A 17,101-nucleotide genomic window follows, 5' to 3' on the forward strand; every position below is an offset into this window, starting at 1 on the left:
ATGTCGTCCGCTATCACCTCTCAGGTACGCATTGATGATTCTTGCATACGCTTTGCCTCGCCAGCAATTCGAGACAACGCATATTGCCCCTTTGCCCAAGCGAGAGAGAAAAAGGCCGCCAGCACCTCCTCTGCACCTCACAGAAAACACCCATCCAAATTTCCATCGAACCAGTTCTGCCCGGCCAAAATTTATCCACGACTTCAAAGCGAAGCGAGATGGCTTTTAAAGCACTTGGAGGTGCCGGCGCGTCTTCTCTGGATCGCGTGTGATGCGCAGGCGGCATGGCTCGGCATTATGAGCTGCCATGAATGTATTTTGCTAACTTGTGTGTCTGCCTCACAGAACCGATTCGCCTACTTCGGTACGCTTCCAATTTCCCTTGTTGCATAAGCTTTCTGTTCGACATGGAATCGTCTCGAATTCGAAGCCGTCGCATACTCATCAACTCTCTACTACCCCGACAAACTCAACGTACTGACCTTGTATGGATTCTCAGGCAACGACGAAGACGGTGATGCCAAGCCCAATGCTCCCGTCAAGACTGTCGACAAGGCCTCTACCCATACCACCAAGCGCAATGTCGAGCCCCAGGCTCCCGTAAGAGCGGCTGGTGCCACTGGTAACCGCCGTGGTGGCCCTGGTGGTAACGAGGGTGGTAAGTTTTTGCTGTGTCCAGCTCTGTAGAATCATTTGACCTGGCAAGTGGCCTTTCAGTAAAGCAGCTAACCGGGTTTCACAGCCTTCCGCGATCGCAACGCTGGTAGCTCTCGCAACCAGGCTCGCTCCACTGATGAGGCCCCCCGTGAGGGCGCCCGTGGTGGTGCTGGAGCCCGCGGTCGTGGCGGTATGTCTCCTCTAAGCCAATTATTCTAATTGCGCTCTTTGCACCGCCTCTGTCCTGGCAACACACTAACACCTCTGCAGGTCGTGGCGGCCGTCGTCCCCGTGAGCAGGATGACCGTCACTCCCGTCAGAACCGAGAGTAAGTTGGTCGTGGCGTCTCTAACTGCCGCGCAGCATGCCAGCTAACAAATTGTAAAGCACCACTGCCAAGCAGACTGCCCAAGGCTGGGGCGCCAACGAGGGTAACGCCGAGCTCAAGGACGAGCAGGCCGCCGAGGCTATTGCCGAGGGCGACAAGAATGCCGCCGCTGATGCCGAGGTCGAGCCCGCTGAGCCCGAGGACAAGAGCGTTTCGTACAGCGACTACCTCGCCCAGCAGGCTGAGAAGAAGCTCGCACTTGGTGGCCACAACGTCCGTGAGGCTAACGAGGGCAGCAAGCTCGACAAGAAGTGGGCTGGCGCCAAGGCTCTCGAGAACGACGAGGAGGAGTATGTCACTGCTACCGGTGGCAAGAAGCTCCGTGAGCGTGAGCGCAAGGTCAAGCAGACGATTGACTTTGACCCTCGCTTCGTTGAGTCCGAACGTCCCCGTGGCGGCGCCCGTGGTGGTGCCCGCGGCGAACGCGGTGGACGCGGTGGCGCTCGCGGTGGTGACCGTGGTGGTGCTCGCGGTGGTGACCGTGGTGACCGTGGTGGTGACCGCGGAGGTGATCGCGGTGGTCGCGGCGGCGAGCGTGGTGCCCGTGGTGGTGCCCGTGGCGGTCGTCCTGCTGCTGCTAACATCAACACCAAGGACGAGGCTGCCTTCCCCAGCCTCGGCAAATAAGCGATCAACGGCCCCGATCCTCGCATTTCCAACTGGACGGCGTTTAGCCGTGAACGCGGGCTAAGAATCAACGGATGGGATGCGCTCGCGACGCTACGGCTTGGCGAGACAGACATGTATCGAGTTTGTTCGGATAGAAGAGGGTATCAAAAATGGTTCGCATGAGCGGACAATTGATAGCAGAATCGATCATCTACAGTCGAGGAATAATTGATGCGGTCTAGTTTCTCCTTCTGCGAAGATCAGTCTTCTATGGCGCTGTTCCGTCTCACAATCCCCTAACATCAATAACACAAAACACGAAAAAAAAAATGGGCAGAAAGGGTACAAAAACGAGAAGAAGCGAGAACTCATACAAAAGGGAGGGCCTTCAAACAAGGATAAAGTAGGGAAAAGGGATATTTTGGCTTTGGAGATTTTGGGTCTGATGCATTCAGAGAAGTCTCTGCGGGTCTCTTAAAACGTCTTCCTTTTTATTTTACACATTTTCATGATGATAATACCTGCACCCTCTGTTGTTTTTCGGACGTTGCCTTTTCCTGTACTTAGGTATACCGGTTGCTATTTTGAGTCTTGATTTCTATCGTATCAAAAAAAAAGATTGTTGGTTTTCCAATGCCCGTGACCAACGTGTTAAGCCGTAGCTGTTTAAAAGTAAGCGTTGAACTAAATTTTACGTTCGACTTTCGGCCGGAGGATAGCCCTGTTGTTGATTCTCATCACCATCTTTTAGCATAGTGTGGTAGATGGCCAGAATCTGCCCTTTGTGTTAGAGATGGAACGTACACTAATAAACCAGAGAAGATGTTGCCACCGTCGCCACCGTGTCCACGCATTTGGCCAACTCATCTGCTTACATGGCATATTTGGCCAATGGCCTCGGCAGGATGATGACGGTGCTGAAAGCCACATGCAGGGTAGACAATAGTATGGCGTTCAACAGGCAACCTACACGACTTGACGACTGGGCACAACGCTAACGGTATGGGTGCATTTTGGCATCTTCTGGTCCTCATCAAATGCTTGGTCGCGTGGCCAAATGGCAAGGCGTCTGGCTACGAACCAGAAGATTGTGGGTTCGATCCCCACCGTGACCTGGAAACGATTCTTTTTTGTTTTGTTCTTCTGAAATTTCCCTTTGCTCTCTTTTGGTGAACCCAGCCGTGGTCTCGCTTACACCCCGTTAACCGGTTTTGACGCGGAGTGGCTGCCGATTCCCAGGCAAGGCACGGCGTGGAGTTGGTTGAATCTTTGCTGTCACATGTGTTTGTGCATCAAGTCTTATGGGTTGTGGGCTCAACTATTTTTTCCCCCGTCTTTCTGTTCTTGACTGGCTCTCCAATGGACTCGCTGGACAATCTTTTCGTCTCACCACAGCAGTTGTGATTTTCTCTCAAAAGAACTTTCATCTTCCTTCTCCAGCAGACTCGGTGGGCTTGTACGACACAGCAGTATCCGGCAGCGACAATCAGAGCAGTCGCGGGGATCTAGTGTCAGCAGAATGTGGAAGCTGTACAACGATGACACAACCAGCAGCTTCAGCAACCTGAAAATTTTCTGATCTGGCTGTATCGTAATCGTCCTGCTGCCCTTAATAGCCCCCCCACAAACGTTCAATACGCGAAGAGCTCCCTTCTGATAAAAGTCTCATTCACCCAAGATATTTCCAGTTGATGTTTACTTACATCTGTTCTTGAGAGAGCGATGCACTGGTCGTACCGTCGCCATCATCCAGCCCAATTCAATAGACATTGAATATCCCTATAAAACTGTTTTTATGCAGGTGATGATATGTGTAGTAGGAAAAGAAGTTGAATTCGTTGAGGCGGTGACCAAAGACCACCACTCTCATATAATGTATCTGTGAGTCGTTGTGACCGCTGTGCAATGGACAGAATACATGAATGAGTCAAAACAACTCCAGCATGCACCTATTATAGTTAGATAAGTCAAGGTCTTTCAACAGAGACGGAGCTCGCGTAGCTCAGTTGGTTAGAGCGTCGTACTAATATTGGGCAACTGTTCAATCTAAGTAATGCGAAGGTCGTAGGTTCAATCCCTGCCGTGAGCAACTCAATACGAGTTGTCTAGCTTGTTCTTTTTTGCCTTTTTTCGTCGTTCTCTGCTCCTTTGCCGCCTTACTTTTCCCTTGTCTTTTTTACAATCTGATTCTTCTTATTTTGTTTCATTTATATCCTGCCAGTATTCAACCACGTTCCTTCTTTTAACTTTTATTACTTGGTCCTCGTTGTTAGTTGTAATGGCAGTATTACGGTCGTCACAAGTACATCAAGTGCCGGAGATGGCAAGATTTCACCATGGAGACCTTTCTGAGAAACCATTTTTCTCAACTAAGAACTAAATTGTCTACCGATAATCGGATGTGCCTAATCAATGAAGGTTCCCATGATTCCCATACCAAGCAAGACTTACACGTGATGAAATGCAGGTCCAGCTCACCGCCCACCGAATCCAGCTATGACGATTATTTTGCCCACACCAGGAGCCATCCCTGCAAGCCTGCCAGGCACCACAACGTCGCACCTCCAAACCTTTTCGCGCCGCGCAACATTGCAGACGTCACCGGACGCTTGACCTGCAACAGAGACTCGAATCAATCGCCTCTGTTTTCTTGCTCACAGGTGCCCACGTATCACGATGACGGCCACTTTTCTAGACGCTCACCACTGCATATGATTACAGGAGAACGTCGCCACCAGCAACAACGCACCCCACGCTGCAACGATTATTCCCAGCACAGCACAACAGCTCGAAAATGGCGTCACCGGCTCCGGAAGCTCACGCAGGAGATGTGAAGAACGCAACTCAGGAGCGCTCCCAATTAGACCTTCCAGAAAGCAAAAGCACATCTGACGCAGATCCTGCTGCTGACGACGACGAGAGCGCGGGTGGCGCAAAGACGACAGCTTCTCCCGCTAAGGATGATGATGCAGTGGACCACAAAGCCGCCACAACAAAGGAGGATCTTGAAGATGGCGAGCTAGAATCCACGGCGCCCCCGCTGCCTGACGAGCCGACACCCGGCGGCCCCCCGCTGCCGAGCGAGCCCGTGCCCCAGGACGACGGCTGGGACTGCCAATTTGACGCGCGCACGCAGGCGTGGTTCTTCTACAACCGCTTCACCGGCAAGACGCAATGGGAAAACCCCCGCGTGCCAGCAGTCGCCGCCTCCGTAGCACCCGGTACGACCGCCGCCGCCGCCGCCGCGATGCTACCACAGCCCCCGATCCACGAGAAACCGGCCGCCGGCGGCTACAACCCGGCCATCCACGGCGACTACGACCCCAATGCATGGTACGCCCAGGGCGCGCAGGAAGCAGAGGACGGTATTGACGCACAAGCGAATGGCATCTCGGGAGCGGCGGCGGCAGCTGAACTGTACGCCGCAACGGCAACGTTTAACCGCTACAGCGGCGGCTTCCAGTCCGAGGACATGGGACCCGGGCGGCACAGCGACGAAGCCAAGGCGTATCGGCAGATGAATGCGTACTTTGACGCGGACGCGGCGTCAAAGGCACACGACGGCCGCAGTCTCAAGGCGGAGCGACAGAACCAGAAGCCGAGCAAGGCAGAGGTCAAGGCTTTCAAGGAAAAGCGGCGCGCGCGCAAGGAGGAGAAGCGCAGGGCGTGGCTGCGGGACTGAGAGCGCGCGGGAAAGTTGGATTTTTGTCGCAGGAGGTTGTCATGTCTTTTCATGTTTTGCAATGCCTTTTTTTCTTTATTGTCGAGGCGTTGGAATCGGCGGTTTGATACTTGCACTCTGAATAATTAGGAATGGCGCTGTTTTTAAAGGACTTTGGTATAGACTCGATGTATTTTATATACCCATTCATGAGTTTGTACAGAGTAGGCTGGTAATTTATTGAAACTGAATCGTCGACATGGGCTTTTGTCTACCCCTGGTATGCAAAACAAATGACAGTCTATGTACTATTTATTCATCATCCTCGTCGTCATCCTCGAGCTCCATGTTCAGATGTACGCTCACATCGCTGTCATCATCTTCGTCCTCTTCGTCCTCTGCAGGCTTCGCCGCCAGCGCCGGTATTGCAGGCTTGGCCTTGGGAAGCTCCGCGGGCTTCCCAACCTCTAGACGCTTCGCCGGCGCCGCCTCGTCCGAGCCGTCGTGCTTGCGCTTCGACGGCGAGTCAGAAGAAGTCACGGCAGAGAAGCCATTGTCAGCCACACTGCTCCGTGCGGCAAAGGGGTTCTCTTGCGGGGTCTCGGTACCGTTCTTCTTGGGAAGGGATGTCAGAGAGCCTAGCTGTGATATTTCATCCCCTTTGGAGGCCCCTGCGGAACCCAAATCGGTAGCGGCAACGTCGCCGTCCGCCATTTCTTCGTCTGCGTCTGCTTCTTCATCATCGTCCTCCTCCTGCTCTTCTACAACTTCTTGAAAGCTGGCAAACATGTCGCCGGAGCCGTTGAGGCTGCTCGTGCGGAGGTTGCTGCGCAAGATCTCGAGACCTTGGTCTTCAGGGTACTGTCGGCACAAATAGGGCAAAATGCTGGGATACAGGCGGCCGCGCTGGTCCTTGTAAGGGTTGAGCACGCTGGATAGCATGGCATCGCGATTCGCTGTAACGATGGCAGTCTTGTCGATGAGGCCACGCATCGTCGGCTTGAGATGACCCTGCGTCAGAGACGACAGCAGCGTGGCCAGAAGCTTCGAGGCAGAGTTTCTGTGAGCAGACTCAAGCTTGAGGTTGGTATCGGGGGCGTTGGCGTCTGGCTTAGCCAGGAAGAGGTCCACGTTGGCAATGGCAACGCTGCCTCCATTCTTCTTGGCGTCCTTGGCGGACGGTGCGGGCTTCTCCGCGGGCTTGAGGACACCAGCGTCTTGCTGGAGGTCGCGGCAGCAAGCGCCCATGATGGGGTCAAGCATGTCGACGGTGGTCTTGGGCATTGTAGATCCCGCGATGTTGAGAAGTTGGTCGAGGACCTGGTAGCCAATGGCTCGGATGGGGGCGAGGCCCATGCCAGACTTGACAACTCGCACAAGATGGTCAACGGCCTCGGGCACGAGGGGAATCATGTCGCGGTCGAGTTGCTGAACCATGGTCAGTAACAGAGACATGGCGGCAATGTGGAGAGTTGGCACAGAGCTCCATAGCTCATCTTTTTCGTCTCGGCCAACGCCGGCGCTCGTGTCCAGAGCCTGATCCCACGTTTGTGTTTTTGGTGATAGTCGGGCAATAACACAGATGCGACAGATAGCATCCAGATATGCGCCAATAGGGATAGTAACGGCTGATTTAGTTGTACATCTCAATGTATCCTCCAAGTAAGAGAATAGACCAGCCAGGCGCTCAGCTCCGGCCGTGACTCCAACCCATGAGGGAAGCTGCTCAGGACTAGACTCGTCTCCTCCCCGGGGCTCACCGCCAGTCGATACTCGAGTCCTGTCATAACCACTGGTAGGTTGCCATGATTCGTCGACTGCACGTAAGACCTGGTCGGCCGTCTGATGAAGATCACGCAGGATAGTATCGACTAGCTTGCCCCATTCGTCGCTGCCGCTAGACTTGGCGGCAACGAAATGCATAGAAATGACAAGTCTTCTGGCGGCATGGGACAAGCTCGCAGGAACATGGATGGCGTCTGAGCAGGTGGGCGCAAGATAGGGTCTCACAGCGGTTCGCAGTTGCGAGCTGAGAGGGCGGAGAGTTGCGGGATGGTGAGGAATCAGAGTGTACAACGCTGTGCAGATGGTCTCGGACACGTGCGGCGGGGTTGAAGCATATGCTTTGAGCAGCTGAACGCATGCAGTTCCAAAGGCCGGGATGGTAGGAGTGGCTATTTCACGAATGAGGGTCTGATAAGGCTGGAGGAGAATATAGATGCGAGTGATGACGACAATGGCAAGCTCTTTGGAGGCAATGGGGTCTCCTTTCTGCAGATTGTTAGTATTCGCACCACTAAATGTCATTGCGAAGCTTCATACCTGGACAATGGAGAGAAGGCCGTTTACCCAAGGCCCGGCGGTGCGAAGAATCTCCCAGCCACCGACGTCGACAACGGCCTTGATGAGAACGACAGCAGCAAAGCGACCATCGCGGCTCCGGCCTTCCAGCAGCGTCGTGATGCTTCTCTTGAACTTGTGGACTAGAGTTGATGTCGTGGCGTCCTCCTTGTTCTTGGCATCATGCTGCGCGGCCAGAACATCCTTGCAGCGCAAGACATTGCGAGAGAGAGCAGGCAACTGGCGAGGCAGCAGGTCGGGCGGCGTGGTGGTGAGTTTGTGGCAGAGAACGCGCAGATCAGGGGGGCATTGTGGCGCCATTGAAGGCCACCAGAGCCAGTCGTAGAACGTTGGTAATGTTGGTAATGGGATGTATCGGATATCCAAGGCCTAAGTCGATAGCTGTCGCGTGGGGATACGGGGGAAAGGGGTTTGGTCGGAAGACAAAAAAAGTAGGGAAATTGAGAAGAGTTCAATTGCAGTAGGGACCAATGCTAGAGCAGACCTGGGATAGGAGAGGTGCAGAACGAAGCTGCAGAGGTATTGCCGTCGACAGTGACGATAATTTTTTTTTTTGGAGGTGAGGTTGGTCTAGCAGCGGCCCACCAGAGCTACAGGTGGGGGAAGCGCTGCAGGTGAAGGGCACCACGGTTCGATCATGCCAGGTACAGCGGTGTCAATCACACTACCTGTACCTTAGGTAAGTACCTAGGCAGTTCGAGAGTTGACAGAGTTTAGAAAATGTGCAAATTTTCTAATCCCACGACTTCCAAAGCTCTGAATCAATCCAAGTAGGTTCATGTTTAAACTGTACTTGGTAGATACCCGTCGGTCTCACAGGCATGGCTGGTCTCAACCACATGTGTATCTTTTTGGCAGTCGAGGACGCCGCAGGCGAGGCTGTTGTGGGGTTCAAGGGACCATGGGGCCGCAAAAGAGCGCTGATTGGCTCTGCAATCGAAGCTAGCAGACGCCTGGCAGAACATCCCTGGAAACCCGCTAGAAAACGGCTCCAAGTCGCCTGCCAAACACTCTTCGACAGCACCTTCAGCTCCTTCAGTGGCCTGTTTCAGCGCCTTTCCGGGGCCGAGGCTCGCCTGCTGTCACGGACCTACCTAGGTAGAAATCTGGGCTAAACCTCCCACCACCCCTCAAGTCCCCCCGGTTCCGCCTCACAGATGCCATTGCCTGCAAACTTAAATATTTTCTGGGGTAATTGCATCTGCAGACTCTTCGTTGGCTGCCGTTTCCTCCCGCTCTTCCCAGTCGCAGTGTCACCATGTGCTAGGCCGTCGCTTGTGCCCTTGTTCCTTGCTGTGATTGCCCCCGATCAGCGACCCACCGTGCCACCACCTGGCACCACGCATCATCGTCACCTAACTAAACAGCCCAGCCGACCTTCTCCTGACTTGACCAGAGTACAGCCCACGTTGCGCTTCCCAGTCCCTTGCGTCGGAGTCTCTGCGCAATCATGACGGTCTGTTCATCCTGCTCTTTCTCCTGCACGTCTGGCCACCTTGCTCGGCGAACTGACACCGCTTCTCAGACCAAGGCTGCCAGCTACATTGAGCAGCTTGACAATGCTCGCTGTCGAGGCGACTGGGCTGCTGTCCCCGAATTCATTCGCAAAGTGCGCAAGCATGCTCCCCAGCGAGAATGTAGGCTACCGAAGCTCCTCCATTGCCTCTTCGAGCTCTTGCTAACCTACTCTGCCTCCTAGGCCTCGCCGTGACTGCCGAAACGGAATGTGCCATTTCCAGCGCGACTACGGGCTCCGAGCGCCCCTCTATAGCCGCTATTATCGAGACGCTCAATGTCGATGCCACCATACCCAAGTTGCACGCTGCCATTGACGGCGAGACGGCCCACCCCCAAGATGCATTTCAGGCTCGTGTTTGTGTCGGCTGGATGTATTGGGTCGTTGCCGAATATACCCTCGCCCTCGACCATCTTCCTAGTGGCCTCGCCGAAGCTGCCCAGGATGGCCGTGAGTCCCTGACCGAGTGGACCAGCGTCTGCGCCATGAAGTCTGCCTACCTCCGCGCCAATTGTCTCATGCGCGACAGCAATCGTCAGTCGGCGCTCGCCGCCTTCCAGTCCGGCCTGCCCTCCCTCGACCGCGTTTGGGGCGGCCAGCCCGTCCACTCCCAGCTCAAGTACTGGTCCGAGCTGTACCTGACCGAATACTGCACCCTGACTAGTCAATCCATTCGTCAAGGAGACGCCACATTCGACCAACAAAACTCCATTTCCTGCTTCCGCGCCTGGGCTCGCTACTGGGAAGCCATGTCCGCTCCCGTCACTGGCGGCTTTGGCTTCAAGGGCTCCGCCACATCCGTCCCTCGCCGAGCGATATGGAATGAATACTACCAGGGACTCTCCAAACATCTTCTCAACGACGACGCATTCCCTACTGCCAACCTCGGTAATGTCACTCCCGACACGCCGGCTCGAACCCAGTTGCGAATGGAGCTCAGGCGCGTCGAGGCCTCCTACCAAAGACTTCTCCTGTCCGAGACAACGTTTCCTCGAGCCGATGAGCACCGCGCCGAAGTAGAGAAATTCGTTCAGCAAGTCATGGACAACTGGACTATTCTCTGTGGTCGTGGATGGAGTGAAAAGGACCTCGGACAGGGTGGTCGCGCCGGCATCAGTCGCGGCGTCCTCGAAACCTTGTACGGCGCTGCAACCAAGACCTATCACTCCACACTCATTCTCCGATCATTATTTACCGTTCATGTCGCCGTTGCCGAGTTCGATCTTGCATTCAAAGCCCTGGACTCGTACCTCGAAATCGTCAGCAAAGGCAAAGCTCGTATTGCCAAGACCGGCATTGCTGAGCCTAGCCTAGACGGCGATGCCACTGTTTTGGAAACCATGGCTCAGGCCATCATGACCCTCTGCCTTTACGGGCACCACAAGTCTGCAGAGAAAGCTCGCCAGCTTGGTGCTGAGCTTGAAGACTGGCTTGCCAGGCTGCCACTGAACCAAGCCGGGAACGATTCCAGTAGCTATGTGCCGCCCCGCGTCATTGCGCTCGCCTGGCAGGCCATAGGTCTGTCTCACGCTCACTGGTCTCGCTCAACATACGAAGCAGGGTCCCGGACTGAGATTCAGTCCAAGGCGATCCGGTGCTTACGAAAGTCTCTCTCTTCCGAATTTGGCCGGTCAAAAGATACTCGCAGCATCTTCGCCCTCGGTGTGCTCCTTGCTGAGCGCAAAGAACTCTCCACCGCAATCGAGATTGTCCGATCCACGCTCATGTCCGCCAAGCGTGATGAGAGCACCACCAACGATGAGCTCTATAGTGGTCCCTACTGGCAAGAGAGGTCGCTCATTCCCATGTGGCATCTTCTTGCCCTGCTGCTGAGCGCTCGTCAAGACTACGCCATGGCTAGTAGAGCTTGCGACGGCGCTGTTGAGCAATTCAAGGATCCTTCTATTCTCTTTGGCAAGACGGAAGGCTTCAAGAGCGAGCACCTCAATGACGCCGAAGCAAAGAGTATCTCAACAGAAGTACATAGTGGACTAGTAGACGAGATGGACGATTTCGAAAAGGAGGAGCTTCTTGAAGTGAAGATGACACAACTGGCCCTCATCGAACTACAGGATGGGCCTAATGCTGCAGTCAATGCTAGCTACGAGCTCCTGTCACTCTTTACTCGTTTGTTTGGCAATGTCTCGGCCCCGCCAAGCGTGCACACGCAATCTGACGCTGGTTCCAAGATCGGCTCCGGTCGTAGCAGCCTGCGTGGCAGCATCTTTCAATCCAAGGAGAAATCGCGGGCATTAACGAGGCAGTCGGATGAGACTCCGAGCGAAAGAGTTACTGGACTTCCCCTCAGGCCCCCTACCTCACAAACGGTGGCACCCGCCATCCAGGTTACAGATGAGACCCCGCGGCCACCGACATCCCGCCGCGCCAGCATTGGCCCTGGAGATGCTCCGCGACGCAACAGTCTCAAGAAGAGAAATCGCAGCCAGAGTAGAGGGAAGACGTCTACCAATGGCACTCTGCCCCACTGGAACAGCCACGTTGACGGCGAGCCCTTCTTCACGCCCAATCCGGATGGAAGCCAGCCCGACGCGCCGAGAGGACCACCAATCGCCATGTCTTCGACGTTTCTCACTCGCGAAAAGACAGTTTCTTCCATCACCTCGCGGGGCTCCATCACGTCAAAAGGCACAGAGTTTTCGGATCTGTCTCTGGAAATGACACATGTGCCGTCACAACTGCTGCCGCTGGTGGTGTTCTCCAAGGAAAGGGAGAGGTGCAGACGCACAGCGGTCTTGGTCAAGGTCTGGGAAATGATTGCGGGTTTCTATCGTCGTGCGAATATGCTGGAAGAGTGCAAAGCTGCTATTGCAGAGGCACAAAAACTAGTGCAGGGTTTGGAGACTGAGTCGACTCGCGATCCCTCAATCATTGGAGCCGCAAAGTCTACCGTCTGGGCCGAAAAGAAGAGCATCGAAGCTTTGTGGGGTGATGTAGCATCTGAGGTATGTGATTTGGGCACACTGCTTTTAACCCGCAATATGCTGACTGACCTTGATAGCTTGGTTCGTTAGCCCTCGCCGCAGGCAGACCGCTTGAGGCCCGGGCCGAGTTCGAGAATGCTTTGACGCATTGCCCTGACCACCCCGCCGCTACCATTGGCTTGTCCAACATTCTTCTCGACATCTACAGCGAGAAGTTGCTTCCCGAACCTGCCATCCCAGCACTGGCGAACAGCGAGGTTGCGTCGGACCCAGCCAGCATTGCACTCTACGAGCACCGCAAGGCGGCTTCCGCTGCCACAGCCTCACTGCCCTCTATCGCACTTGGCTTGGGGCCATCAAACGCCGCTGATAACGAGCCAATTCCGACTCCGGGTGCGAACCCGACGTCCGTCTTGAAGCGCGCCAAAGACAGCGGCGATGACCTCCCTGCGCCCTACAAGACAACGAGCCTACCACTGTCCGACCGCTTGGCCGCCCGCGATCGCGCCTACACGCTCCTCTCAGGTCTCACGAGGCTGGGGACGGCATGGGACTCGTCGGAAGCGTGGTTTGCGCTCGCACGCGCCTACGAGGAGAGTGGACAGCCCGACAAGGCCAAGGATGTGCTCTGGTGGTGTGTTGAGCTGGAGGAATCGAGCGGCGTGCGGAGCTGGCGCAACATTGCTGCTGACGGCTACATTGTTTAAGTCAGTTATGTCATCGGTACTGTCGCTCGATTGTTGCTGCTCTTTTTTCTTCCAAAGTCACCCACGCGATTCTGTCGAGCGCCTTACTCGTATCGAGCAACGAAACTGCGGTCCAATCAGGGACACGTTTAAACCGCTAATTCTGTACATTTCCCTTACACCGACTCGTCTCTGGTTTCCTTGACACTTCTCTTTTTAATTCTGTAAGCCTCAGACAAAAGACGAGCGCAACAAAAGTAGAACGCCTATATCTTATCTTTATCTCTTCATATTCATCCAATACAATTTTACAGTAACGTTAGTACAAAGGAGGAGTAGGTTTCGAATGTTTGTCTCTACAGCGCCTACAGTTCTGCATAGATACGTCATCCAGAGATTGCTCTTGACTCTCTTGTATTTAGATTCGGCCTTTTGTTCTTATAGAGTGCATACAGAGGCGCATTACAAGGAAGAGGGGCGCAAAAAGGGAAGGGCGAAAGATAGAAAGTGAAGAAGGCAAGTCAAGAGAATCGGGGAATAAATGTTGACCGGAAGAACGATCCCCCGTAACCACAGCCAGAAGAGTATATATCTGCCAGTAGTCTACAGTCATACATAGATTGATTAATTAACTCTTTCTCTCTTATGCCTATAGCCTGGTAACATCTCATCAATAAAGAGTGGGCAAGCACTTTGAGAGGAAACAAGCAGAGCAAAGAAGATGAGTTTATTGAGATTTGCTGATTGCTAATTACTAAGAACTGCCAATTACCAAGAACTGCCAATTACCAAGAACTGCCAATTACAAAGAATTGCTAATCAAAAAGAAACGCTGATTGAAAAGCAACGCTGATCAAAAAGAAACGCTGGGTGAAAAGCAACGCTGATCAAAAAGAAACGTGGTTGCCGCGGACAGCTGAGTATCGTGCCCTTCATCTTGAGAGCATTGCAGTAATAGCAAAAAAAATAAGGGTATTGGCGTAGGGGTCAGCAATGCCCCGAGTAACGCAAGAATGAAAACACCAGTCAACAAGTAAAGATACTTCCACTTCTTCGACAACCACCAGATCATCCAAAACGATGATATCCCGACTCTTGTTTCCTCCACATAGACTGTATTTAGCCAGCCCATTCTTCCTTACCATGTCTCACCATCCTCAGTTGCGTCCTCCGCCTGTCTGCGCTCAATAGCTTCCTCGAGCATTTCAGACAATTCTTGCCCAGCTTGATATTCCTCTGTGCCAAGAAGATTATCAGTCTGGTGCATGGGCGGCACGGGCCCGTCCCCAGAGAGCTCAGCATTCGAGTTCATGGGCGACAGATGCTCGGCCCCAAACGGGTCAGTATTCAGGTCTTTGAGCGGCGCTGGAGCTTCCCCAAAGAGGTCATCAAGCAAGTCCATGGGCAACAGATGCTCGTTCCCCAAGAGGTCTGCATTCAGGTCCATGGTCGGCACATGCTCCTCCTTGGCGGCGTCATTGGCCTCTGGTAGCATGGCCTGCTCCTCAGTATTCTCATTTTTGTAAAGAAACTGTCTGACTGGAGCGAATGCGAGCCAATCGGCCTGGTTTTGGGCGTCATTTGCGGTGGCATTAGCTGGAGCCTCAGCAGCAGCAGCAGCAGCAGCAGCAGCAGCAGCAGCAGCAGTAATAGCGAGAAGGGGGAGTAGCGGTAGTATTAGTAGCAGTAGCAGCAGCAGCAGCAGCAGCAGAAGAAGAAGAAGAAGAAGAAGAAGAAGAAGAAGAAGAAGAAGAAGAAGAAGAAGGATTGACGAACACAGCTCCTGGAGGAAGCATCAGACTATTGGCAGGAGTCTGCTGTGGAATAGACACGGTCTTGGGCACGGCGGCGGCAGAAGGCTTGATGGCCACTGCTCTAGGAAGAAGCTCGCCACCGTTGACCAAAGACTGCTGCTGGATAGGCTCGGCAGTAGTAGTAGTAGTAATAGCGAGAGCAGAAGGATTGATGCACATGGCCCCGCGAGTCTGAGAAATAGGGAATTTGAGACCAGACGCACCAGCTGGCGTTGAAGGGGGCGTCTGGATGGCGGGAACAGGCGTGGTAAAGATAGACGCATGGCAAGTCTCTTCAGACGATGTTTCAGGGGACTTCTCGACGTCTGCGGCTGCGGCTGCGGCTCTCTTCTGGCGCTTCGGAGTCGCAGAAGATTCCACATGATCCACAGTCTCCTGGGACTGGCCTCGGCTCGCCAGAGCCGCCTCATTTCTCTCTTTGCATATTCTCATCTTCTCTGCCATCTTGGATTTCTCTCTTTCTTTGCGTAGTTCCGCTGTTTCGGCGCTGAGCTTTAACAATTCGGGTTTATTGCCTTCCAATAGTTTACCCTCTGCCTGCTTTTCCTGGAGCAAAGCGTCAAGGACTTCAACAGGACGAGGCGGCGGGCGCTTGCCAGCAGAGTTGCGACCGCCTTGCATGGTCTGAGCAGTTGATTTGCGAGATCGAGACTGCTTCTGAATTGCCCGCTTGTGCGGGGTTTGCATGCTTGGAGTCTGCTGCATGACTGGATACTGCATGCTTGGAAACTGTTGGCTGGCATTTTGCGTGCTCGTCAGCTGTGCTGTGAAGTCAACACCTTGCAATGGGTCGGGATTTTGCGCCTGTCCCATGTCCATGGCACCCTGCATGTGGTCTGTTGGCATCTGCTCCATGTTCATCATGCCATATTGAGTCTGTCCCATGAACATGTCGTTAGATTGCTTCGACTGCGTCTGTCCCATATTCATCATGCCCGACTGAGTCTGTCCCAAGAACATGTCGTTAGATTGCTTCGACTGCGTCTGTCCCATATTCATCATGCCCGGTTGAGTCTGTCCCAAGAACATGTCGTTAGATTGCGTCGACTGCGTCTGCCCCATATTCATCATGCCAGACTGAGTATGGCCCATAGACATGGCGTTAGGTTGCATCGACTGCGCCTGTCTCATGTTCATGACACCCTGCATGTTGTCTGTGGGCATCTGCTCCATGTTCATCATGCCAGACTGAGTATTTCTCATGAACATGTCGTTAGATTGCATCAGATTTGCCTGTCCCACGTACATCGTGCTAGACTGTGTATGTCTGGAGGCGGCAGTCTGCATCTGCTGTCCGCAACTGGCAAATGGAGAGTCGTATGCCGTGGGCATGAGAGATGTCGGGTGCATGGAAGGTTGAGCCTGATCCATGGGCCAGTTGCTCATTGTCTGTCCGTGGCAGACTGGGCCAGAGTTCATGTTGTTAAAACTCATGGGAATATATCCGACAGCCTGTTGGATGAGCTGGTTGGGTTGTTGCTGATTGCCAGCAAATCCCTGTGGATCATTAAAGCCGAATCCTGACATTTTCCCCTGATTTTTTGATTGGCACTTTTATAATGTCTCGACTTTTCCGTGTACCCACCAATGAACAGTGTCTCTGAGTAGACAGATGAGCAATTGGGAGTTTGCGGGCAGATTGTGAGCAGTGATAATTCCGAGTAGTTATGATTGTGAGCAGTTGTGATATTGAGCAGTTGTGATAATGAGCAGTTGTGATAATGAGCAGTTGTGATATTGAGCAGTTGTGATATTGAGCAGTTGTGATATTGAGCAGTTGTGTGTGTGAGCAGTTATGCTTGTGAGCAGTTGTACTTGTGAGCGGTGATAAGTTTTGGGTAGCAACTAGAAGGAGAAAAGCCTCGAGTAGCATGAGATTGGTTTGGGGGGGAGGGGGAGGAAGGCACGACAACCTCGGGGGGGGAAGGGGTTTAAGTAGTTTTTCTGATTGCAGCTATGAGCTCTACATGGAACATTGATTCTTTTCTCTCTCGAAAGAGTCTTTTGTGGCATTCCGGGGCCCCGCGACAAAAGGAAAGGGTGGCGGAAGCAGAAAAGTTTGCAGTTGGACTTGCGTGTGGCTGGGTACCTGAACGAATGTTTGTTCCTGGATTAAAAGAAACGGTTGCATACTGGCTAAAAGAGCAGGATACTTGGGAGCAATTGGAGCATATAGAGAAGCATGCGGCCGAGTTGATGCCAAGACTTCACATACTTCTGTCGAGGCCAACAACTGCTGCCTGCGTCTGTAGGCTCTGCCTTCCTCATCTTTGATGTTCACAGATACAAGTCAAGCATTGATCTAGACTGTGGCAGATTCGATTGATAGTCTTCAAATTTTTCAAAGCAGGCTTAAAGCCTCATTCAAATTTTTCAGTTGCATTTCTGCTTCTCCCCCGCGGCGCGTCAGTTGACAGGTTCTGTTGTCCATAAGCAGGCTTGTGCGGGTTTCTTCTGGCCTGTGGCG

General features: G+C 53.5%; 5 protein-coding genes across 5 annotated transcripts; 3 read left to right on the top strand and 2 right to left on the bottom strand.

Annotated features, from left to right (window-relative positions):
* BBA_00901 (elicitor protein) lies at positions 1-1,672 on the top strand (the record flags this gene model as incomplete). The annotated part of the gene is made up of 7 exons (XM_008595998.1): positions 1-24; positions 144-266; positions 346-364; positions 500-658; positions 743-847; positions 928-985; positions 1,045-1,672. 7 exons carry the CDS (start codon positions 1-3, stop codon positions 1,670-1,672), a joined length of 1,116 nt encoding a protein of 371 aa, XP_008594220.1.
* A 2,776-nt stretch (positions 1,673-4,448) lies between these two features.
* On the top strand, positions 4,449-5,336 carry BBA_00902 (WW domain-containing protein; the record flags this gene model as incomplete). Its single annotated transcript, XM_008595999.1, has 1 exon — positions 4,449-5,336. The coding sequence occupies one exon, from the start codon at positions 4,449-4,451 to the stop codon at positions 5,334-5,336; it is 888 nt and encodes a 295-aa protein (XP_008594221.1).
* Positions 5,337-5,627: 291 nt separating this feature from the next.
* On the bottom strand, positions 5,628-7,976 carry BBA_00903 (ribosome biogenesis protein Rix1; the record flags this gene model as incomplete). Its single annotated transcript, XM_008596000.1, has 2 exons — positions 5,628-7,586; positions 7,638-7,976. 2 exons carry the CDS (start codon positions 7,974-7,976, stop codon positions 5,628-5,630), a joined length of 2,298 nt encoding a protein of 765 aa, XP_008594222.1.
* A 1,150-nt stretch (positions 7,977-9,126) lies between these two features.
* On the top strand, positions 9,127-12,841 carry BBA_00904 (filamentation protein; the record flags this gene model as incomplete). The annotated part of the gene is made up of 4 exons (XM_008596001.1): positions 9,127-9,132; positions 9,202-9,313; positions 9,376-12,155; positions 12,212-12,841. 4 exons carry the CDS (start codon positions 9,127-9,129, stop codon positions 12,839-12,841), a joined length of 3,528 nt encoding a protein of 1,175 aa, XP_008594223.1.
* A 1,117-nt stretch (positions 12,842-13,958) lies between these two features.
* BBA_00905 (uncharacterized protein) lies at positions 13,959-16,161 on the bottom strand (the record flags this gene model as incomplete). Its single annotated transcript, XM_008596002.1, has 2 exons — positions 13,959-14,603; positions 14,653-16,161. 2 exons carry the CDS (start codon positions 16,159-16,161, stop codon positions 13,959-13,961), a joined length of 2,154 nt encoding a protein of 717 aa, XP_008594224.1.
* Positions 16,162-17,101: the final 940 nt, after the last annotated feature.

Source organism: Beauveria bassiana (genome assembly GCF_000280675.1).
Source record: "Beauveria bassiana ARSEF 2860 unplaced genomic scaffold BBA_S00002, whole genome shotgun sequence".
NCBI classification, from domain to species: Eukaryota; Fungi; Ascomycota; class Sordariomycetes; order Hypocreales; family Cordycipitaceae; genus Beauveria; species Beauveria bassiana.